This window comes from Monopterus albus, unplaced genomic scaffold (genome assembly GCF_001952655.1).
Source record: "Monopterus albus unplaced genomic scaffold, M_albus_1.0 scaffold12.1, whole genome shotgun sequence".
NCBI lineage: Eukaryota > Metazoa > Chordata > Actinopteri > Synbranchiformes > Synbranchidae > Monopterus > Monopterus albus.
In genome coordinates, this window is record NW_018127892.1 from 6,366,537 (window position 1) to 6,391,950 (window position 25,414).

At 40.3% G+C, this 25,414-nt stretch overlaps 1 protein-coding gene across 14 annotated transcripts; it reads left to right on the plus strand.

Annotated features, from left to right (window-relative positions):
* The first annotated feature begins 3,316 nt into the window (after positions 1–3,316).
* Positions 3,317–25,243, plus strand: aak1a (AP2 associated kinase 1a). 14 transcript variants are annotated; one of them, XM_020590383.1, is made up of 21 exons: positions 3,317–4,086; positions 4,131–4,309; positions 7,727–7,845; positions 8,415–8,523; positions 9,139–9,281; positions 9,420–9,541; positions 9,627–9,708; positions 9,857–9,989; positions 10,097–10,200; positions 10,632–10,711; positions 10,796–10,959; positions 11,704–11,906; positions 12,605–12,802; positions 13,345–13,532; positions 13,817–14,010; positions 14,118–14,174; positions 16,783–16,887; positions 17,112–17,213; positions 17,533–17,715; positions 18,034–18,175; positions 22,651–22,733. In XM_020590383.1, exons 2-20 carry the CDS (start codon positions 4,162–4,164, stop codon positions 18,135–18,137), a joined length of 2,538 nt encoding a protein of 845 aa, XP_020446039.1. In that variant the 5' UTR covers positions 3,317–4,086; positions 4,131–4,161; the 3' UTR covers positions 18,138–18,175; positions 22,651–22,733. The 14 variants fall into 14 exon arrangements, with proteins under 14 accessions (XP_020446039.1, XP_020446037.1, XP_020446038.1 ...); XM_020590381.1 differs by lacking the exon at positions 22,651–22,733 and adding an exon at positions 18,707–19,920 and having other exon boundaries at positions 18,086–18,175; XM_020590382.1 differs by lacking the exon at positions 22,651–22,733 and adding an exon at positions 18,707–18,793.
* Positions 25,244–25,414: the final 171 nt, after the last annotated feature.

Below are 25,414 nucleotides of genomic sequence, written 5' to 3' on the forward strand. Positions count from 1 at the left end.
TGGTACAGAACCGAGGCAGCCATCTGCAGTGCCAACATGTGGACTGTAGGCACCAAGATTCGAGCCTTCAGCCTCCTGGTTGGGAGACGGCTGCTCTACCCACCGCTCGCCTCCCCCCTATAATATGAATCTACAACCGTAATGCTTTATGTAAACCACTTAAGTAGAAAGGTAAAGCATTTTTTTTCTGTGTGATTGCTTGATCATCTGTGTTGCAAACACTTTTAATGGCACTGGTAGTCAGGAATTTAAGAATAAAAAAGGCAAATATCTACCATGTAATTTAACCTAATATGATTCTCTAAAACACTCACACACAAACAAATACAACTCTCCTACTGAGAAAAATAATGAATATTGGGAGAATTATCCTTGTAAGGTTGGTTGAAAGGTGGAAAGTGGGGAAAAAAGTTGTGAAATACCTGCATTTAAGTAGTGTTGAAGTAGTGACCCCTGCTGGAGAGGTTCTCACACTGTCATGCAGGCAAGCAAGGCCTCTGATTGGTTTTACTCATAAACTCTGTTATGTTTGATAAAAGCAATATAACTATTTTTAGTCATTTTTAGTTTTGTTGCCACAACCAAATCAGAACAGTGCTTGTTCTAACCTACAGAATGCCTTAGAGCTTCATTTGTACCTAGAGCTGTGAAATGTCTGAACCAATGTGTGGCTATTTTTACTATGTGATATTTAAAGCTGCATTACCTAACTTCTCTCTCTAATTTGCAACCAGTAAAGGTGAAGTGAGAATTAAAACAGACTCAAGCAGTATCCTTGGGCAAAACACTGAACCCTCAAGTTACCCCTGATGGTTAGAGCCATCAGTTGAGTTGGTGCCGCAGATGGCTGCCTCGGTTTTGTACCGGAAACAAATTCCTTGTGTGTAACATACTTGGCCAAACAAAGGTGATTATTAGTCTCCCTTTGCTCCTCATCACCTCTCCTGCCCTGTCTCCGAAACTATATTATACAGTATGTGGTCACGACAGCCAGAGACAGCTGTGGCAGCAGATTCACATTACAGTTTTTCTCAGTTGCATAAATACAATTTGGCATTCAAAATACTTTGCATGATGATGCCAAGACTTACAAGAATGTTTTACTTTGTGGCATTAAATAGCACTTTTAGATGTTCTTCTCGTCTATAAGCTCCTAAATTCAAATTAGGCAGGTAAAAATTTCTCACTTTTCTCCATCAGTTGACTCCCCCTTTCTCTTAACTGTCAGATATTTGATGCTCAGATATTTATTGCTGTACCTCTAAAGGAGACTTTGAGATTATAGCTGTTAATCTGAAGAATGGAGGCCAGTGTTGCCAGATTTGACTGACAATTAGAATCCATCCAATTATTTTGAATGTATGGACAAATTATGAGATAATGGGCCCCTGACCACCAGCATGTAATTTAAAAGGCCGCCACCCCTCCTACAACAGCGCACCAAAGTAACAGTGACACAAAATTACTATGGAGGTGGCTATTTGTTTTTCTCTAATTCCAGTCATTTTGTGTTTCTTTGTAATTGTTTTGCATGTCTTTGGAGTATTTTTGTGACTCTTTGTGGTTGTTTAGCAGTTCATTTGAGTGTCTTTGTAGCGGAGTCTTTTGATTCTTTAATTTTCAATTAGTGTAGGTTTTGTCCAACATATCAACTTTATATGATCTTTCACACCAACACAGTTGACTTAAAGGTTTCACTTAGATCAAATGTAAACATTTACAAGAAGCACAAAATAAAATGCTGCTATGGATTTAGTGAGTTACCTAGAGTCACCTATAGGTTTATTAACATTATGGAAAGATTACATAGGTCTAGGCCTATGCTGAATTTGCACATTCCTTTTGCAGAGTAACTATGGATGTACAAATACTAAAAATTTACAATACCTGACAATAAGATCACACAGAAACTGTCTCTGGAAGCTGCCAAGTGCATTTTCATAATAAGGTTCATATATTAGGTGGAAACAACTTAATGCATCCATCTCGTTGGCAGATACCTCGAGACCTGAGCAAATAAAATCACTGCATGAATGAATATTACACTGGATTAGTGGGAAAATGTTATTTTGTGATTTGAATGAACTCAATTAGCAGCACAGCTGCAGATGATCAATTCATACTTTAAGCTTGGAATGTTTTTGTTGCTATGTGAGAGACTGTACTGCCATCTGCTGCCATAGACATGCAGTTACATACCTTCCTTTTTAGGTTTATACCTTTCCCACAATTTATTCCCTTGTTTGGCATTGGTGGGTGTCTACAACAGTTGCTTTTATAGTAAAAAAACAAACAAACAAAAAAGTCTTATGAGGCGTTCCATGTCACTGAGTAAGAGATGCTGACCCAAAATAATGTGTGTTCACATGGATTATTTAACAATCAGATCTGTGATCATGTCAGAAAGTCCCATTAATCCATTGTGATTCAGTTGAAAAACAAAGCATGAAGGCCAAAATGGCGAGTACTTTTATCTGCACACTACCACTCAATGTAAGAGTCTCATGGTCAGCCTTTACTAAACCTTGACTGGAACCACTTAAATTCAAGCTTGCTTGCTTCAGCCCCAAAGTATTAGTATGAGTCCAGAGTAATATGCAACAAAATTTTAGGGATGAAATTAATAAAAACTTCAACTGGTATGTTATTCACAGGAACATTCTTTAGACTCTGCTTTATACTGTAAAATGTTAACTTTGCTAAAAGGATGCTTAATGTGAACCAAAGCTGTGGAGGCAGGACACTGGTAAAGCAGCACCAGTGACTGCCCTCTCAGTGTCCTGTAGCATTACAGTAGCCCCTTTAATGTTGACCTGAAGAGCTAACATACCTCAGTCACTGCACAGAAAAATACAGGTGCCATTAAAAACATTTTATTATTCTAATTGTGGGTAGCATCTAAGATCCTATGGTATTAAAACATGTCTGTTGTATTTACAGTATACTAACATAATACATTCGTTTTAACTGTATTTATATGCTCAGGCTGTTTGATAACACTAACCAGACATATCAGCATGACTTGACTTTTGTCTATGCTGGTTTTTCCAGCAGGGGTATTGGTGTACACTCCTTAGTGTTGGTCCAGTGCTAGTAGCTGGTCTAGCAGCACAGCTGTGTTGGTCTATGCTGGTTAGTGTTGGTCCAGTATCAGCACTAGCCAGCATGGTTTCTATTGTGGTCTATTCTATTTTTTCAGCAGAAGAATTAAAACAAAAAAAATCAATTTTTATACACCCAGTTAAATAAACATTAGCCCAGTTTATCGGAAATCCGCCCAACCTGGCAACAGTGTTAAGGGCCCGTCCATTTTTACAATGGATCAGAGCCTAGGCAAAGGCGCCTATGGTTGAATAAACTTGACAGGAAGTCGTTATTCATTTGACCAATCTCATCACGAGAAGTCCGCTAGGACGGAGTCCGCATAGGAGCTGGAGAGGTTCATTCTCACTAGTACCTACTCTGTTTGTAGCTACGTTAGTTCTGTAATTAAGTTAGTTGACCAGCTTTATTACAACTTACTGGGCGCACAAAAGCAGTGAAGGTCTGTTTTTGTACTACGATATGGACGAACAGAGTAGCTGTTGAACAAAGTAACATTTCGGGTGGATGATAACAGTGGACATGTGCAATAAGCTGCACTGGACACTACCTGGCTGCCAGTCTGTCAACTGACAGCTGTCACCGCACCTAGCTTGTTAGCGAACTAGCTGGGTTAGCCTACGGCTAACAAGTGTTTTTATTTTTTCAAGCTCCTAGCCTGGCTAATTTAGCCAGTCAATGCTGCTGTCGGTTTCACTGTGGAAAGTAGTGACTTCCGCGTGGACGTTATATTTTATTTTCTCAACAATATTTGACTCCGCCTGCTGTTCAAACCATGAGTTAGCAAAGGAGCTTCGGACAGCGGTGTATGGAATAATCTGGGGTCCGGCTAGTTAGTTAGCATTTAGCTTGAAGCTAGCTAGCTGTAGCGTTATTCATTCAATTATAGAAACACTGTTAAAGCTTTAACACCAACATCTTTCCGACCAGCGATTGGTTATATTCAGTCATACTCTTCCTTGTGATACTGATACATTTTTGATCGTCATACTCTTCCTTGTGATACTGATACTGATACATTTTTGATTTTGACCGTGCTTTGGATAACATCAGCGGGAAATGAAGAAATTTTTTGATACTCGTCGGGAGTTGGTGAGCTCTGGGCCTGGTTCCGGAGGCGCTGGTTCCGGCATCGGTGGCACCTTCATCGGACGGGTCTTTATCATTGGACGATATCAAGTGACCGTTGAGGAAATTGTCGCAGAAGGTGATCTATGTGGCTTTCTGTTGTGTGGATTTCATAAGTATCACACTCTTCACTTTTAACCGAATCCACAGTCTTAACTGCAGCGTTACCCTATTGTTTTGATAATGGCCAGTCAAGTCCCATTAGTTAAATGAATGAGTCGGTTTATGCTGGGCTATGGCCCGGATAAGATACCAAAGTAATGATACATAAAAAGCTTCATAATATGTTAATGATGCCTGGGAAGGACAGCGATCGATTATTGGCATAAGGCTATCACTGTACCACTGTCCCACCTGGGAGAAAGATGGCATAGCCGGATTTTCTACTGTGTTGTAAAGGACCAGTGCTCAGCTGAGTCATCAGTCTTTGTATTTACAGAGGGAGTGACAAATTACAAGTGTTGATGAACATGGCCTCCTAACAAGAAGGGATATTAGTAACAAAATTCATAACATGCAGTGGGCCCATAGTTTTACATGTTGAAAGAGTTGTGCATATTGATTAGCTGTTGGGGAATCCAAATCAGAGAACTGTTTTATTGAAAACTGGTCTTAACTTAAAAGGTAGTCTTTACCAGAACACGATTAACCAAGCTATGCGGCAAGGGAAACCATGCTCATTTGTCTTTTCAATGAGAGTCTGCCTTATTTTGTTAGCTAAGAGCACCTGCTAGTAAATAATAGATGAAAGAAGACTGATTAATTCATCAGTACTATAGCTGGGCACCATGTATTTGGCCCCACTGTGGCTTTATGAATGGGTGAGACATCTAATCTCAGTCCAACCCTGCACTGTGATGGTAATGGAAACTCTTAGTGTAATTTGTTCATTTCTGTGAACGAGGACATATTTACAGTGTTCTTATCAGTTCTGGAATAATTTTGTACTTGATGCAGATATTCACTTGAGAGAGGCACCATTCTGATTGGTCATTGTTTGTTTGGCCTGGTATAAAGGATTTTGCATAGACAGTAAAAATGAATAATTTCCCCAAGTCTTTCACAAAATGTTAGCTGCAATGTTTTTTCACCTCTGGCAGTGTACCTACTGCTTGTAATATGACTCCCCAGTGTCGCTAGACCTATTTTTTCAGGTGTTTTTTGTTGTAGTCTGGGCTGCTAGTTTCTGTTACCTGACTGCTCCGGTTAGGCTAGAAATAGTTTTTCCCCTCTCACTCTGTCATTGTTGAATTCTGTTACCTTCAGCTGTAATAAGCACTTCACTTCACAAAATACAGACACAAGCAGTCAGAGGGACCTAGTATAATGGCTTTTGTATTTTAAGGCCCAGAAGTACATGCTAGGAATTATGTCATTTTTGTTTTTATTTTAAACATTTGGGTGTAGGACTGATGTTTGTATTTTCAATGGGTTCTCTAAGGATTTTCAAAGTCACAGCTTTCTATCTTTACTGTCAACAAAATGTGTTTTCCTGTGTCCATATAGAGTTACTGCTGGTAACATTAGCTCTGATCTGGAGATGTGTGTGTAACATGTTGCATTGTAACCAAGAATGCGTCCCCAGTTCCTGCAGTTAGTCTGCACAGTATGGCAATTCACTGAGTGTTTCGAACTGTCATTGCGATGTTTGTGTAACCTTGCAGCAAGCATATTTGTAAGCAGTACAGTAAACATTAGGACGTGTATAGCCTAGAAGTCTAAGTCTTAAGTTTTATTTATATAAGTTCCATTATACTGATGACAAATTGTGGCACATACACTGTAACTATTCATTGTGCTTTAGGTACAGTAGCTTTGCCTGAAGGTGTGTCTTTGCTGGAGTGGTATAATCCTGACAGTTACATCAAGAGGCATTGGCTATTTGTAGCTTTACTTAAAGTTATTTGGTTGCGTTCTCTAGGGAGATTGTAGACCTCTGCTAAATGTTATGTAAGAAGGCTGATAATCCTTATAATTTCTTACAGGCATCTAAGATTAGACTCCAAGACAGCATGGGGTTTAGCTGTCTGAACTCTGACAGACATTGCACACACATGCACACTGGGGGCGGACTGTGTCTCGTGCCTATGAAGTGTGCTTCCTTCTCCTTTGTTTCTGGTAGTATCTTCACTGAAGCCTGCTTCTCAAGCACATTGCTTTGCTGTGTCTTTATAACACTGTTTACTTGACTAGCCAGTCCTCTGTGAGCACAGTATCTGTTGGTGCAACACTGTGTTGCAGATTTTTGTACTTCACTGTGAAATTTCCATTGAATTTATAGCTGTAAAATTGTGATATATTATCATCCATTGTGAGCCATCTCTCCAGCTTGTCCCTGACAGGACAGTGCACTGAAACATACATGATTTCAAAGTAGTCTCAGTTATTGTATTTATTTATTTATTTGACCATTTAAACATGTCAGGTTAAAATGTTTTAATGCTGCTGTCTTTTTCTACTTCATTCATTTCTTTAATAATACAGCTAACAGTAATGTATTTAATAATACAACTAACAGTGATGTAGCACAAGGTAGTCCTAATGAAATGTCACCCAGTCCAGTCACGTGGAGCTGTCCTTGGCTTAGTGATGCCAGCTGGATGAGTCAGCCCAGTGCATGAAATTAACGCAAGCAGTGAGAGAAAAAAAAAACTGTGAGCAGAGAAGCTATCAACAAAATTCAGACCTTTACAGTGAAAGAGCCCAATGAAAGCTGAGGCTAGCTCTTATCTAGAAGTCAATGAAGATAACAGACTTGGTGTAATCCGACAGAGCAGCCAGGGCTGGTTGTTTTTCAGTAGTACAGTCTACAGAATCTGGAAAAGTACGAGATGTGAGCTTTAGGCGTATATATTGTCTCAGTGGGCCTTAATCAGTTCTGTTTATTGTGGTTTCAGTTGCTATGGATGAACACAACCATTTAGTTTTTTCCTTTAGTGGCAGCATCACTGTGACCAAAGGTGAGATGATACATTCTTTCAGTTCTTGTATCCTGTGTCAGTTTTGTCTGCTTCTGGCATCCTACCCTTCAGCTCAGCTGCTGACTCACACGGAGCAGTTTCGAGGTTCCTCTTACCAGTGGGCCAGCCAGCCTTACACTGTACACATATCCCCTTTAAGCATTCTTTTTCATACTTCAGCACAGCAAAATTTTTTAAATATATACAGATATAAATATATTAGTTTAGCAGAGGTAATTTCCATGACCTCATCTGTCTTCCTCATTAGCTGACAAGGTGAAGAAATGTCAGATCTGTCAGGGTCAGAGCACAGTTCAGGGACATTTGGCTTGAAGACACTTTCAGAAAAGATAAATAATGGTAATGTGTGTTGCTATCAACATACAATACCTCAATGTGAGTCACTTATTTTGAAAGATATTTTGAAATGGTAATTCTGGATTACAGAATTACTATAATTAAATTTGTTTTGTACTTTTGAAATGTGTGTTCATTCTTTTTTCCTTCTCTCTCTCTCTCTCTCTCCTCATTTGCAGGAGGTTTTGCCATAGTTTTTTTGGTGCGGACTCATCAAAGTCTACGCTGTGCACTAAAAAGGATGTATGTAAACAATGAACATGATCTGCAGGTCTGCAAACTTGAAATACAAATTATGGTGAGTAAGGCAGTCCAGTAACTAAGCTGCAGCAAACAGCAGTTTCTTTTTTCACACTAGTAGGAGATGGTCTTCTAAGACCAGGTTGTGTTATTGTGTATTAATGTTAATGTGTTTTCATGCAGCTAATGAAAGCTGAGCTGAGATTCAGACACTTGCGATGAGTCCTATATCCTTCAAGTGCAAGTGCTAGGATGTTAACAGAGGTTGCAGTTAGTTCCCCTTTAACACATGAAGGAAACGTTTATGTTGAATCGGCACTTTGCAAAGTTAGGTCCTCTTGTGTGTCCATATTCTAGTTGGAGTTCATATTGTAAGTGAAACTCATCAGCTCCTGCAGCCACACCCTGGGTGGCATGACGGTCACTGGATGGTTATCAACATTACTTACAGAGCTTTGGCACACAATTAGCATATCTCTGCAGATAAAATTAGACTGAATAGTTACGAACATGCTGGATGATGTATTTTGGAATTTACTGAGCCAAATGTATTTTTGGATTGTAAAATCTATCAAAACTGAATCTCTGTTGTTCGTCATTGTTGCCCTTTGTGTTTGTTTAATACAGAGGGACCTAGTAGGCAACAAAAACATAGTTGGTTTCCTGGACTCCAGCATAACTGCAGTGGGATCTGGTGATGTGTGGGAAGTCCTAATCTTAATGGACTTCTGTCGAGGTAAATTGCCCAGCTCACATGCTCCTCACAGCATCCTGTTTTGCTCAAAGGCAAATATTCTACTGACAGCTATCACGGTCAATAGAACTTAGTTTTAGTCGATACATAACTGAGCAGTGTTATTTGTAGAAAGTGTAAATATTAACATCACTGTGTAGATAAACACAATGTGCAAGCAAAATTTTAAATGAACATGCAGCTATAGAAAATGTATTTCAAGCTATCTTATGCTACAAACACTAGTGTTAAAATACTCTTCCTCGCATGTTTGTTGCACTGTGAGAAGCAAAGCTGAAGTTGCAGAGAAAGTGTGAAACATTGCTGTTTCCAAACCTTGCAGAAAAACGTGAAACTGTTTGGCTGACTGCTTTCAGAGGTGCCAAGTGTATTGGCTGTTTTCAAAATATTAAAAAAAAACAATTAGGTAAATGTAAGGTATTTATTGTAGGTGCTGTTCAGAAAGTCAACTAATTTGTCCTTTTATAACAGGAAAGTACTACATGTAGGTTATATCCCTCAGATACAAGTTCACCAAAGACTAGGAAGTAAAGTAGTGAACTTAAAATATAAAGTTGCCGTTTGGTAGCTTTTAGTTGACCTGTTTATTTTATGCAGGTGGGCAGGTGGTTAACCTAATGAACCAGAGGTTACAGACAGGCTTCACTGAGGCTGAGGTATTGCAGATCTTCTGTGACACATGTGAGGCAGTTGCTCTTCTCCACCAGTGCAAGACTCCAATCATTCATCGAGACCTCAAGGCAAGTCTAAACCATTTCCCAGTATAATGCTAGCTTATTAATGGACAGACTAATTATTTCAAAATAATTCATTATGACATTGATGCTTACTTCATGTATTACCAGTTCTCACAGTCTCATCTTGCTTTTCTCATGTAGGTGGAAAATATTCTTCTGCATGACCGGGGACACTATGTGCTCTGTGACTTTGGGAGTGCCACCAATCGCTTTCAGAATCCTCAAACAGAGGGAGTGCCAGTAGTGGAGGAGGAAATCAAAAAGTAAATTTTCTGAGATCTTTATACCTTCCACTGTTTTTCTGACTATAAAGATAAAAAAAAAAGACTGGTCTGCTCTCAATGTCAGGTACACTACTCTGTCATACCGTGCTCCAGAGATGGTCAACCTCTATGATGGAATGGTCATCACAACAAAGGCAGACATTTGGGTGAGGCTGACTTTTATAAACATTGTTCAACGATCTGATGTCTGTATGATCATATTAAATTGTCTGTCATAGTGACATGTGCATCAACAAGTACTGACATGCTGGACACAGTCATATTTACACATGGTTGATTTTCTTGTCTGTATAGGCCATGGGTTGCTTACTCTATAAGCTGTGCTACTTCACACTTCCTTTTGGGGAGAGTCAAGTGGCTATCTGTGACGGCAACTTCACTATCCCCGACAACTCCCGCTACTCCCAGGACTTGCACTGTTTCATTAGTGAGTCCCTTGTAAATACTAAATGTCCTACTTGCTACATTTGCATCTTGTATACAGTTAAGCCTAAACATCTGACTCAAAATAAACATTGGTCATTGACATCTCAGGATACATGCTGGAACCTGACCCAGATAAGAGACCAGACATCTACCAAGTGTCTTACTTTGCTTTTAAACTGGCTCGACGGGAGTGTCCAGTCCCAAATGTTCATGTAAGTCAGCATGATAAGTTGAATGTCAGGAATATGACATGAAAATGCAATATGCTGCAGGGTTACTGCTAAATATTAACAGTTGAGTAAGATGTGTTCCACTCAGAATTTAGCCCACTATGTACCTCACATACAGAAGTTTCACTTGTCTCCTTGCTGTCCAGAGAAACAGCCTCCCTGCATTTTTCCTGTCCATTTAACGTACTGTATTTATAAAGTAGCTCATCCCTTGTTTTTCTGATTTAGCCAAACCCCTGGGTGAGATTAATATAGTTTTTTATGCTGCGTTTTTTCTGCATTCATGGAAGATACACATATACAGTATAGTGGAGTACAGCTGTGCCAGAATGTTTTCATTCATATCTCACTGTAAGTAACTGAAATATTTGACTGAATTGTGTGATAAGTTTGAAATTATCTTACTGCTGTAGAATGTACCTATTCCAACAAAGCTGCCTGAACCCATCAGAGCCAGTGAAGTGGTGGCCAAAAAGAGCCAAACTAAAACCAGGTGAGTGGCAAGCAAAGCATTTGAGTGTAATCATTGTAAAGAAGTTTACCATTACTTGTCAGTTCTCTCTTTTTCTTCCATCAGGCTCACAGATCCCATTCCTACCACAGAAACCTCAATTGCACCTCGACAACGCCCCAAGGCAGGCCAGGCTCAGGCCCAGCCGATATCAGGCATTCTTCCCATCCAGCCTGCTCTCACTCCACGCAAGAAACCCAGTGTGGCTGCTGGAGCACCCCAGGCCATAGGTAACAGTAGCTGTGTTACATCTCTGTATGTCATGCTTAAGACGGCTGGTTATAGAAGCCTGCATTTTTAGTGACAGTTATCCCGGTAATAATGTACTCAAAAGTGCACCTTATATGGGACTCAGCTTAGTGAACCGATTAAGAATTTGACTGCAAAGCCTGTCAAAGGCTTTGATTCTAACTGGATGAATTAAGCTTTTTTTAAAGGCTTAACTGTCCTTTTACTAGGCCTTAGGCATCAAAAGTGTGACAGGACCATCCATTGGTGGCCCACTTGAAAGGCAGAATAGATGGGGACATGATGTTGCACTAATTACAGCAACATAGTTTCATGTTTTTTATATGTAGTTCTGACTCACTCATTTGCTGGGTCTTTAAGTATTTTTGGTATTAAATGTAGAAATTGAAATTAAAAAGTCAAAAATACTGTTAAATATCTATTTAACTGTGACATATAGATATTTTCATTATGACTTTAGAATGCTGTAGAATATTTCCTTATTTTGTCTTTAGATGAAAGTGGCCATTTTCTTTTGGATAGTCCTTTTTGACATTCAAAGAAGTCTATAGTTATACAAACGTACTTGTACAAACGCACGTTTTTACAACATGTGCAGAGTTTGTGTACATCACAACTGGATGAAAACAAGAATTCATGTTATTTGCATAGATTCAGGTCAGTGTCGTTGTGTATGTTAAAATACAATTATCATATAATAATGAATACATTTTTCTCTATTCCAGGTGTTGGAATCAGTGTTTCAGCTACAGCTGCTGTCCAGTCTGTTCAGCAAGCTCCTGCTGCACAAATCGCACAGCAGCCAGCTAAGATGACCAACACACAGCCACAGGCTACACCACAGCATCACCAGCTCCTCATGAAGCAGCAAGCGTCAGCCTTCTTAAGTCCACAGAGTCACCAGCAGGTCAGCACTGTGCAATGCAAGGTGTGTTGTGTGTGTGTGTGTTGCGTGAGTGTGTGCACGCATGCAACTTGCACTCGGGGATACTGACAAGGTGATATATGACTGAATGATATCAAATTAGACTGACAACTAATTAAAGAGCAATGACTTTGCTTAAGATGCAAATTTTTGTTAAATTTTTACATTCATAGTACATAGGTCCATGTGGCTCCTAGAGATGTTTTTATGGTTGAAGAGCCCTGTATGTTGACTTGTGTAATTGACCATTTGCAAAACGGAAGGTTCTTCTGATGTACAAGTTTATTGTGGTTATAGGTGTTGCCAGTGTATTTATTTTGATTAGCAGCACAGACACTGTTTGGATTATGAGTTTATTTCAAGTATTCTTGTCTCAATTCACGATCACTATCCGTGCAATAAAACGCACAGTGTGATACCACACACATATTGATGTGTTGAGCTGGTAACAAGGCAGAAACATGCAAAGGTGCGGTGTCCTAGCATATTTATTTGACCCTGGTATTTGTTTATCTTTTTACCCTTTTTGTATGTCTTTCCTGTATATTCTATTCATTTTCATTGTGTGCTTGATACACCAAAAAATATTTTCTTGAAGCCTGCTTATGAAAATAAGTCAAGATGGAAAAAAGTCATTTCAGCTGGGCCAAAGTTGGAAACTGAGCCTTGCTTATAATTGGCTGTGTGGTATTCTTATGTAGCATCAACTGGTACAGAGCCACCACCACCACCAACAGCAGCAACAACAAACAGCATCTCATGCCAATCCCACTCCTCCAGTTGTTAACCTGCAACTGCAGCACCATTGGCAGCAGCAGCATGTTGTCCATGAGACAGCAGCTCTCCATCTCACACCCATCCCTGAGTCTGCAGTCACTGATCCTGCAGCTCACCCTGAGGTCGTGGTAACATCCTACTCCTGCTGTTGTCTGCTGCTCTTTAGATTGGGGTATCTTGTCTCTAACAAATCACACCCACTTTACTCTCTTTTTCTTTTTCAGAGGTGAAAAAGCAGGCATGCTCTAGGAATATAATAAATGTGGGAACGTTACTGCGGTGTGGCTGGAAATGCTTCCTTTCATGATGTTTTTATTAGATACTGTATAAATCATGTTACAACCAGATTATTTACTTCTGCACTCTTCACTGCTTCTGTCACGCCTCTTTAATGTATATTTTCATTGAACTCAAATCAAGAGGTGCCCTTTTTCTGTCTCTTTACTGGGAATACTTTTACCATTTTGAATAACTGTTTTCATAGAATTGTGGTTTTGGATTAATATATTATCCATCTTCAGATTTCCTTCTCCAGTTGGTCTTGCTTATCTGGGTGTCTGATTTGTTTGTTTCTCTTATGCACTAAACAGATACTCTCTCCTTTTTCATAGATCCCCCACACCCCACCCAAAAAGAACATAAATAAATTATTTTTTTTTAACAGGTGTCTGGCCGGGGGATACACAAAGTCGGCTCTTTGACACCTCCCTCATCACCAAAGATGGCCCCTAAGAGTGGCCACAGACGAATCCTCAGTGACGTCACCCACAGTGCTATGTTCGGGGTCCCAGTCAGCAAGTCCACCCAATTACTTCAGGCAGCTGCAGCTGAGGCCAGCCTCAACAAGTCCAAGTGAGCAGAATCAATTCCCTTCTGTGATCTTAGTATGAACTGCCCTTTCATGGCACTGAGTAAGCACAGAAGGCCAGTAGACAGTCCATTCATATGACAGAACCCCACAGAAGGATAAACGGCCTGTTTATATTCCAAATAATCACTCAATTTAATTTTTAAATAACTCTTCATTCCATCTTATTTGTATTCATTTGTGGGCCATAGTAGTATCTACAGACTTATGATCAAACTTTAATGTGCATTCTTTGCCTTGTTTATGTTTATACCTCTGTATACTGCAGGTCAGCCAGCACTACTCCTTCTGGCTCTCCCCACGCTTCCCAGCAGAGTGTGTATCATCCAGGTGATGCTGACGCCCCGTCAGCCCTTAGTGCACCCAGCACTCAGCCCAGCTGGAACCCCTTTGGGGACGATAACTTCTCTAAGCTAACGGCAGAGGAACTACTCAACAAAGACTTTGGAAAGCTAGCTGAGCGTAGGTTCAGCTCGTTTGCTACATACTGGCACCTGCAGCAGTGGTAAATAATTTTGTGTTCTAATAATAATTGCTAATTTGCTGTTTTTGTGTGGCTGCTGTGCTAGGAGATAAGGTCACAGGATCCAATGAAAATCTCATTCCAGGCCTCTGTGCTTTTCCAGGTAAGGCTTTACATAATTTTTCTCAGTAGTCTCCTTTCTTTGCACACTGCATTTCCCAGGGGGGTTCTCTTTGAGCGATGTATCAGTTACCAAGTGGACATTTCAGATTCAGTTTATTGAGATACAGCAGAAAGTTCTGGCACAACTTCATCCACTATCAAGGTACACAGACAAGGAAACACAAACGGGAAAGCAAAAAGTCCAGTCTGTACAGACCCTGACAAACACTTCATGCCAAAACTGATGGTCTTCTTATTAAGGTTGCTCAAAACACTGCAAGTGTTGCTGGACTTTTTGTTTTCCAGAATCAGTTGTCGTGAACATACAAGAAATTTTACTTCAGTACCATGGCTCTCAATGTGCTTCCATGAGACAACAAGAAAAACAGAATTATTTAAACAGGAAAAAAAAAGTTTTAAAAAGTGTGTTGCTGCCTTTACAAGTACCAGTCCTACCCATTATTCTTCTTTTGTTCATTCTCTCATTTGTTCTCTTCCATTTTTATTCACTGTCCATTGTAAGTTGAAAGATCTGAAGACATCATGAATGTGCAGGTTCAGCACTGTTGAGTGTCCCTGACACTTTTAATACCTCCTCATTCTCTGGCACCACAGGTAATGTTTTGTCACTACATGACACAGATTAAGCTGTAACTTTGATTGTCTCAGGCCTTGGGCTCTTGAACAAATGTATTTACTGAGGGAGTTTCCTGGATATCACACTACTCAGAGGTCAGGTGATGAGTGCTAGTTTTGTCCACAGCCCTGTCTTGTTGACATAGCAAGCAGCCTCACAGTGGCTCCTTGTCAGCTTCTATGAATAGCAGCTGTGGCTAGATCGCATCTGATTTGCAGATCTGAGCTTTAGCTGTTGCCTAGTAACGCAAAGGACAAATTCTCCTTTGTTAATTGGGTCACCTTTCTGTTGGAGAAGCTTGCTTACCAGTGCCACTAAACAAGAGAATGTTAATCATACTGTCTTATTAAAATGATGAGCCAGCCATTTATGCTGTCCTCAGTTTAGCCTTTAGCTCTTCTGGAAGTGCATGTTTCTTAGCTGTGTAACCTCCTGTGTTTAGTTGCTGTTTAAGGCCTGAACCGATAGGACAGAAATGCTGAGACTATTACACAACCAGGGTGTGGTTAATCAACAGGACCCAGCCTAAGCTATCTTTTATCTTTTTGGTTCTCTGTATGTCACTTTCTCCAATGGGATGTGTAAGCACACAGTGCTGTTCTGGGCAGTAGTTAGAATGAGAATTACATTTTTTTTTTTTAAAGCATACTGTAAAGCATTTTAATATAACATGCTCTGTATTTATTTTACTGGAAGAATTGTTGTAAAACAAAACAAAAAATCAGAAATGTTGGCCTCTTTCCTATAGAGAAGGAGGCAAAAGATCACATCTGCTCTGTCATTTTCTGAGCCAACACAATCCTCATCTAAGAACCCACCCCATTTTGCTCTGTAGCCATTGATGTAAGTATGAGCTGCGGTGAAAAGTCAGCAATTTGTCACTTCATGCATGGATTGTGTCTCAACTTATAGCTCCATTCAGAGACATTGGAATATTTACATTTGCATATAAAAATACTCTGCTATAAAGAATATATGGTCTAACACAGTTTTTCCTCAAAAAAGTTCAGTGAACCTCTGTAACAGGCCTCAACATTTACCCCTCATTGTGAATTCCAGGATCTATGAATATTCAGATATATGCAAACTCAAGCAGTAGCCCCTCCTCTTCTCCTTCTGCTCCTCTTTGCCTCTCATGCCCTGTCTCTGAAACTATGTATGTGGTCACTACAGCTGGAGACAGTAGCACTCTTTTTTGTGCTACAGAACAGTCTAACAAGTCCATTCCCTTCCTGGTTGCACAGGGAGCCTCCACAGTCGGTCTTTGAGGCCACGCTGGCTTGAAAAACACACATTATGATCAGTGCCGGCGTGGAAGCAGTGCTGTGCGGATTTTAACAACAGTAGCCACAGAGGGCAAGAAATAAACACAAGGCCTGAAGAGTGGGGCGGAGGGGTTTAGTACAGCAGGGAGCCAACTCTTCTAGACACTTTTTTTTTTAACTTGATTTATTTTAATTTGTGCTAAATCGTAGTTAATGCAGCTTTAGGTTTTGCCTGTGTTTGAGAGTGTTGAGTGCTAAATTGTAGTTAATGCAGCTTTAAGTTTTGCCTGTGTTTGAGAGTGTTGCGAGTGTTGGCATGGGTATCAGTCTTGTGGTGCAGTGGAGCAATCATTGTTCACTGTGTAGAAGTTCACTATTTGCTCTGGCTAAAGGATAGATTTTTGTCCTTTGCATCATGGGTTTCACTCCACTAACTCAACTGGAATTGCACTGCTGTGGTGGGAACAAGTCACACAGTACATATGGTGCCTTTATTGACCTTGCAAGCACCTTGATAACTGTTACAAATATTAATCTGTAATTATCCTCACTGATTTTATCAGTAATATTTTTCACCATTGCTAGATTCATGTCTCTTTTAGTTTTTCTGGTCCTTACTGATGTGTACAAATCCATCATCGCCCTTTTCTGTTTTACACCATCTGTACATTACTTCTCTCCATCCTCTCTTTTTGGCTTGCTCATAGAGAAGCTGACTGAGGGACTGAAGTCCCCTGAAACTTCTCTGCTGCTCCCTGCCCTCCTAACCCTGACTGACGCCTTCAAAAGTTCCTCAGAGAGCGCCGCCAATGGTACTAGCTCTGCTCTTGACCCTTGCCTTGCCCTAAAGTTCCCCACCTCCTCATCATGTGCCCTGCTTGCTTTCGATCTTCTCAGAGAGACACCCACTGGGAAAAGAAGTTAAAAATAAAGGCCTCCATAAATTGTATCCCTACTAAGACAATCAGTTTTCTTTTACATTCCCAAGAATTTATTTGCATCGTCTTTTTTTTTCTCACTTCCTGTTTTTGTATAGTGAAGGCAGAGGAGTGTGTGGATTCACTGATTCCTGGTTTGGAAGCCCCCCACGCCCAGCGACATTCAGCTCAGCCAGAGCTCATCCCAGCTAGCATGCCAGGTTAGCAACCTGGTCCATAGATGAGGGAAATAACGGAGTTCCTTTGCAGTAGTTTTTCACCCTAAATCCACTCACTATCTACATTGTTCAACAATGATTAATATTAGCTGTGGCAAACGTAGATTTTGGGTCATTAGTCCTGCTCCTGACTTTGCAGTATATTTTTTTATGGAACCTCCTTCAGGCTGATGATGATATGCTTTCTGAGATAAAACACTGAACTGTCTTACTAACAACATGCATCTTTCTCTGCTTAAGCTAACTATCTCATTTTTATTGTGACCCCTTCTTCCTTTGGATTTGCTTCATCCTATCTCAGACTCTCTCACTGGGGAGGATTCTCTGCTGGTTTGCGATTTGCTTTCTCTTACTTCTCCTCATGGAAACCAGTCTGTTTGCTCTGCTCTCCCCTCCTCTTCCTCCTCCTCCTCCTCCTCTGCTCCTCCTGGATTCAGCTCTGGATTCTGTCTGGAGGAGCTGCCACCTGCTCAGACAGTTTCTGGTAAGACATTCACTTTGCAGTACCTCTCAGCAAGTCTTATGTCTGCTGGGTGTTTGGGCCCCTGAAACTGTCGTGGGCCACAGGTCTTTCCCAGAACAGGAGGGCCTTTCAAACAGAGAAAATAATAACTTAAACATGTAATACTGAAATTGACTTTGACAAATTAAATGACAGCATCAACAGACCCTTGACTCAATTGTAGAAGAGCCAAAAATGACCTAAAATGCATGGCTTTAAAATGCTGTGACTGTCCTAGCTTCATCTTTTTTTTTTATCTACTTGCATCCTCCTCTCTTTTTGTTCTTTTCTTTGGCTAAGATAACTACTTTCCCCCTCCATCATTCCTTCACTTCCTCTTCCTTCACCGCAGACTCTACTTTCCTCATGTCGTGTGGGGAGAACGGCAATGGCGACGAGTTTGACCCTATTCCTGTGCTCATCTCCAAAAACTCAAATCAAGGTAAGGTTAACAGAACCCCGAGATGAGCACTCACAGCTGCTGAAGCCCAGACTATGAGCCACCGAGATCAATAACTTAGCCTCTAATTCAGTCAGTGTGCTCATTCCAGAAACCTCTGGTGTGAGACATCCTGTATGGGTGTGCTTGTCACATTAAGGCTTTTTAATCCCATCAGGCTCTCACATTAGTCATTACCTTTGTTTCTAATGTTAATGTGCCAGTGCTTCTCCACCTTGCAGGTGTTTGGCTCTTTGTAGTTTATCTGAAAGTTTCCTCATGTTAGAATGGCATTCCCGTACTCTCCCCCTGTAATGATGCAGCTGTACAAAAATGATCCCAGCTCACTGTCTGCCTGTTTCTCTTTCTCTTTCTGCCCCTCTTCATGCATCTGTCTTTCCCCCTCATCCTCATCAACCCCTCGCTTTTAATTTCTTCATACAATCTTCATTAATATTACTTATCCTTTTGCTTGTCTTTCATCATCTCCCTTGGCTCTTCCATGTCTCTCTCTCTCTTTCTGGCCCGTTTTAGGTGGTCACTCGCGCAGCAACAGTGGCAGTTCAGAGTCCAGCATCCCCAACTTGGCCCGCTCCCTTCTACTGGTGGATCAGCTCATCGACCTCTAGAGGGGGTGGGAGAGGTTGAAGGGGCAGTGTGCAATCCTAACAAAGGGACAGGGGTAGGGTGGGGAAACAGAGGCACTTAATGTAGCACCTTATGAAGTGAACCAGAGGAGCCAGCATAGACCAGTTCAGTGGCATCGTTGTCTTTATGTGCCTCCTTGGCCTCAGCTCCATCTCTAGTTGCCTGATAAGCTGGTTTCATATGTCTCTGCTGGCCGATAACATTCCCACGCTGGTAAACGTCATTTCATTACTGCCTGAGCATATTGTCTGCTTTTGTCCTGGCTACACAAAGGTCATTCTCATGCTTTTCTCATACTTGCATTAATATCCCTCGTTGGAGTGCATCGCCATAGTGATCAGCTTTCATCGTATGCACACGTTAACCTGCTTGATCACAGCTGCATTGTGTTCACTTTGTGCACTTGTTCAGGGTTGAAGCTTTATTTACACAAGCCACCTTCAGGCATGCTCATTTGTGTCAGGGGTCTGATTAGAGTGAGGAGTGAAAATGCTGTAGACCTTCTAATTTGACACATTTTCCTATGAAAGCTTTGAATCATTTACCAAACAAAGAGCAGTAAAATAAAACAAATCAGCTTTGAGCAGTCTTCACAGATTTCTGTTGTCGTACACTGTTGTGTGAAGAGGATTAGGTTGCGTTTTTTAAACATTTTGTTTGGGTATGGTCTTTGCGCACACATTCAGTATGCACTATCTAGCGAAGTCAAATCTGATCAGTCCTGTGCAATTACTTCCGTATTGATCAGTAGCCGCGTTTTTAACAGTTATTTATCTACGCTAACTTTGTGCATGTAACAGGCTTCATAAACTTTAGCATAACGATATATTGTCACCTCCCTATGGGTGTTGCAACAGGGTATTATTTCTTAGAATTATGCTTTTAAATCTGTCAGTAATGAGGAAACACAAAACTGATGATGTCAGTGTTAACTCGGCTGATTATTTCGACTCCATCGCCACGGCTGGATGCATTCACTATCAGCATTATCTGTAACATATGTAGTAGTGAGATCAGTAATGGTAGGTGTGCATTTTATAACTGCGTCTTTATACATATAGGGTCATGAATTCACCATCATATCTTTGCTTATCTGTCAAGATAAGCACAGCAGAGATAAAAGGGAATGAATTTGTTTGACCTGTAGCCATGCCAATGCTAGGGGGAAGTTTTATTTTTTGTGTTTGCCATGTGTTCGTCTGCTCAAGGTCAGTGAAAATGAGCAGATGTTTAGCAGCATACCGCTGTTACAGGGAGGGAGGGAGGTGATTTTTTTGCAAGTACTGCGCTAACAAATAAGTTTTAAATGAAAATCTCCCTCTGTTGTTATCTAGCCAGTACATTTCCTACCACATACCTTGAAGTTATTCCATCAAGGCGACATTGAAGTAAGCTAGAGGAGAAAATCAAAAAAACTCCTTTACATGTACATACATGTTAATTTATTTCTCAAAAGTAGATTCTTCTGATGTGTAAAGCCGCTTCATCTAATGATATGACTAAATGCGACTATAGTGCTTTCGAATGAATGTATGAACTGATTGCTGTTATGAAATATGTAAATTCTATAAGGATATAAAGAGAAATATTTGTGTATGCAGTTGTATTTAAGGGTGTAAATATGCTGACCCTCTCCTTTGTCCAGAGTCCCTCTAGCGTTCAGCTAGTGCTTTAATTTTAGATGTCACCACTGTTACATGAAACAAAGTGCTTATGACTTACCTGACTGGGTAGTATTTTTAGCATTGCACCATAGTCCTTCACATTCTAACGGTACTTGTATTATATTACTGGTATACATTTAATCTGACAGACAGCAAAATGGAGCTAATTTACTTCCCGATCACCTTTCATCTCTGTTATTTGGCTGATGATCTTATGAAGGGCTTATGTGACTTGAAATCCAGCTGTATTACAGTGCATCTGATCACAATCACTACAACTGACTTTGCATTACATATTTAATGCCAAATATCCCACCAAGTATTACCTTTCATTTTGGCTTTTCCCGAGTCAAGGAAGGTCTATTGCAAGGCTAAGATATGTACATCCAAACAGAAAACAGTACTTATTCCCTGCCTGAGGTTAAACATGGGGTCAAATGGTTTTCTTCCCCTGTATAACATGCTGTAAATGTTAATCACAGACATCAACAGTACTGTACCTGGCATCGATAAATAGAACCATTTTTCTCTCCTTCTTTTCCATCTAATGTTGTTTAGTTAAGCCATTTGCATTTTTGTGGCTAATCTATGCAATCCTACAGTAATGCTTCATGTTCTTATCAGACACTACAGCGCTGTGTCCTGTAGAGTCCTGGCCTTGACCGTAGAGTTTTTCTTGTGTTGCTGCTGTGGAACTAATGTACTTATTGGGGTTTGAAATGATGAAAGGTCTAATAATTACTTTGGCTATGTCCAAATGTTTGCAATGAATTGACAACAGATGTCCACATGTGAAAGGAGGATCATTATAGTGTGTGTGCTTCTCTTTTTATGAATTAAGGTTCGAAAAGAGAGACACTGAATAAAACAAAGGAATGGGAATGTAAATTAAGTCTCTTTGGGTCACATTATTTGAGTTTTCTTTTAAAGAGCAAACAAGCACGCTGACTTTTTGTTGCTTTAATTAGCTGACAGGTCGTGTGTGTGTGTGTGTGTGTGTGTGCGTTTTCTTTTGGGAATCACGTCAGATTGCAGATGCTAGCTTTATGGTATGCACTAAGGTCCTTCCTCAGACACTTGTCTGCCTGACAGCTTGCACAGTTGGCCCAAGATTCAAAGAAAATGGTCTAGCTAGTTTTCTAGCTTTTCATTCCAATGCCTTTTTCTTCTCACCTCCTTATATAGTATCTATGGTGTTCATTGTTTCCTGGATTTTGATAGAAATGTATTTTAAAGTCACATTTTTGTTCAGCGCTGTTGTAATTCCAGGGCAAACTATAATAAAGGACTTTGGGTCGTAAATTATGTTTCTGCTTTTTAGGTTGTAACATAAAGTGACTGTGAAGAATATGAGGTGTATTGTGAGGAATCGAAGCATGATTACACAAGCAGTCTGTGTTGTTTTTGATAGTCAGCTCTGATATGATCTGCAAGTAATTTTTTGTTTTTTTGGTTAACTCTGGATCTCATTTTCTGGAAAAGTGTATTATAAGGGAAATTGGCTGTGGACAGGAGAAAAATGATGAGGGGAATTACCCAACAAGTAAAACAAGAAAAAAAGCTTTCCTTTAATGGCTGCTATTATCATCTTCCTAAGAACTGCCAGTTAACCACTGATGTCAACACTGCTGAGGTAAGACTGACCTGTTGCTGCTCCTCTGTGCAAACCTGTCTGTCTTTGCCAGGAAGACTCTCTGTCCTTGTTTCCACAGACCTGCTGACCCTCTGAGCTCCCTCTACATCATCACAAGTAATTCTGACTAAAAGCAAAGCTGCAGTCACTGTTTCCCCTGACATGAGGGCACTGTTTTGAAAGTCGAGGATGTTGTGCACCTGTGCTGAAACCAATTTGTGGAAACAAGGCTATTTGATGTTGTGATAGTAGAGCTGGCAGTCTTGTCTTTCTCGTGACTTGTTTCAAGTAGAATGTATCTGTATTGTAGTTTTTGTGCTGCTTTCTCAGTGTCAGATTTTTCTCCTTGATCAGTGGTTGGATTTAAGACATGATCCACTGGCTATATAGTATGTCGAGTGAGATTTGATGGTTCGGTGGATAAATGGGCAACTGGTCCTCAAATGACAAAGTTTATTTTTACTGACAGATTATACAGCCTAATGTTTTGTTCATCTCTGATATGTGTTTCTTTTCTCTTTTCTCTTATACAGCTCTGCAAGGGGAGAGCAATGACTACTCTGTGGGGGAGGGTCAAGAGACTGAACCTCCAGCAGAAGATTCTGAAACAACTGAGCTCCACTCCAGTGATGAAGATGAGGAGGAAGCCATCCATAAGAAACAGCAGCAGGATGGGGGAGATGATGAGAGTCACATAGCAGCCCATGACTGCAGTGGATCCAGACCTCTGCTGCTGGATTCTGAGGATGACGAAGAACAAGGAACTCAGCTAGTGCTCACCTCATCACTGCACACCAGCACAATACCGGCACAACCGTCAACTACCTTCCATCAACCTAGTTCGAGCACCTTAGCACAGAATCATTCCCAGCATGTACATGAACCAGCAAAGGGGACAGATGTCACTGCAGATGTCTTCTCTAAAGCCCCCTTTCAGATTGCACAAGAAGATGCAGGTGATGTGTTTGCCAATGCACCATTTTCACGTGCTACACTCGCAACTCAGCATCAGCCTGATGTATTCTCACAGGCGCCCTTTGGAAAAAGAAAGGAGGCTCCAGGGGTTCAGCCCAAGACCCCATACCCTCATGCAGCTGGAGTTCAGGGTGCAACCCCTGATCAGTGTGTGCTGGGACAAGTTATCCCACAGCCATTCCGTCCTCAAGCTCTGGCCAAATATTCTCGACACTTTGAGGGACCCGTGCCTCAGCAGCCAGCAGCAGCTCACAGGCAAACTGCTGTGGCGCCAGTCCCTGTTGGTGGACCTCTTCACTCATGGACCTCAGAAGTGAGCACTGTAGATCCCTTTGTCACTGCTCCCTTTCACGTCAAGGCCCCACAGGAAAAGCCCTGAAACACACTGGGAGGTCAGGAGTCAGTGGGTATTGGCACCACTGAATTATGCAAAGTGTAGCAGGTATACTGCATGCTGTCACCAGCGCTGCAGCTGGACTACAGGCTTGCATGGATGCCATTTTTATGTGGATCCAGTTAGATCATCTTTACACTTGAATGCTCCATTAAGGGTAAGAAAACTGACATCATTTCCAGACTCCTAGTCACTTTTTATTTTCCTGTCCCATTCTTTTATCTTTTGAATTGTCCATTTTTTGGTATGCACATCTCTACAAAGATGACATAGTGGTCAATCATTTGATTGATTTCTTGCCTACCTCAGTTACTTTTTGTCAGCACTAAAATACCGATTTGGCAGTTTTATTTCCTGTATATCTGAGCTTTACTGTGAAACTGTGATCTGAATGCCTCATCCCTCCATTGTATCAGTTCTCAGAAAAATACAAATTCAGCTCCAATCAGAGGATCAGAACTTCACAGAAGCTTGAAAGAAGAAAAGACGCTGTATAGTAATTAGTGAGTGAAAATAATCCACCTTCTCAACACTTTTGTGACAAGATGTTTCAGAGGAATTCATCTGTAATGACATCAAACAAGAAATTTCTAAATGGCCTTACTCCCTAGCTAGTTGTTTTGGGCCGTTGAGTCATTGTGCTTGACAGTTTATGAAGCAGATGCTGGATAATGCTGCATAGACATTTCAAGGATAACTTTGTTTTCTTACAATCCAAAATGTTTGCATTTTTCATGTGTATTATGTTTGTGGTCACTCTTCTGTCTAATTAACATGGAATGTCAGTGTTTGTTCTCTGTAACATTCAAACCTTAAGTAAATGTTAGGCATAGAAAATTCATTATAGTAGTTTCTGTGTTACATAAATGTAGTTTGTTTTTTGGGTTTTTTTTTTTTTTTGCTGTAATTACTGTACAAGATATTTCTGAAGCCTTGCATTCTTACAGTACTTCTCTCCTACCACATCAAACTACATAACATTTCCTGAAATACTGCCGCATTGACATTGTTTTATTGCACTTGCATTCAGTACCAAATATATGTGTACAATAATGTACAACTTCCTTTTGCTGTCTGCGGTATGCACTAAGATTTTCATTCAACTCTTTAATGCATCTCTATCAATTCCAAATGTCTAACTGTGACTTACATTTATGAACAACTGAAGTGAAAACTTTACTTGCAAATTTAAAAAAAGAAAAAGAAATCTTAACCTGCAGTCACAAATATCTGCAGCACTTGCGATTAGCAGTTCCAGCAAGGGATTGTAATAGTAGTATTTTGTAAGAAAGATCTACAGTGGTGAGTGGTTAACGACATTCCATTTGAATTTATTTCCATTGCCATTTGGAAATACAGTAGTTTGTCTCTGTGTTCTGTAAAATCATGAAACACTTTTTGGTTTCCGCCATGGCACTTTTGAGAAAGGGGATCCAACCTGTTTCAACCCAAAGGCTAAATCATGCTTTTCTTTTGCAATGTAAAATCATCTGCTGCCTCTTCTTATTGGAGTGTACAGTTCTTTTTATTAATGCTCACTGTTTTCACCCAACATGTATACATGAAAGTTGCACAGAGTCAAGGTTTTCTTAGAATGTTTTTGGATTGTAACACAGCTATAAAACATATTTAGTGTTGTATGGGAAATCATTGGAAGATTCAACCTTTGATCCTTTTAGACAGAAAAATCACTGAAAATACTTGTAAAATGCTGCACAGCTTGCCTTTGAAAACCGTTGTAAGTCATAAAAATTAAATGAATGTAAATCAAAATTGCCCATTTTTGCAGTTATTTATCACTGTAACATTCACTGTAGCCTACTTTAATATTTTGAAGCACTTGTAGAGTTTTGTTTTTATTATACTAATTTTTTATTATGGATTTGTGTGCTGATTTGTGCTATAGCCTAACTGAACCCTCAGTTACT

Bases quoted from the DNA above. Each gene is read 5' to 3' on its own strand.
- aak1a (XM_020590369.1), top strand. From the start codon at position 4,162: ATGAAGAAATTTTTTGATACTCGTCGGGAGTTGGTGAGCTCTGGGCCT. The intron at 13,533-13,816 runs GTGAGCAGAATC...TGTATACTGCAG, and splicing joins GCCAGCCTCAACAAGTCCAA to GTCAGCCAGCACTACTCCTT. The intron at 17,716-18,085 runs GTAAGACATTCA...CCTTCACCGCAG, and splicing joins ACCTGCTCAGACAGTTTCTG to ACTCTACTTTCCTCATGTCG.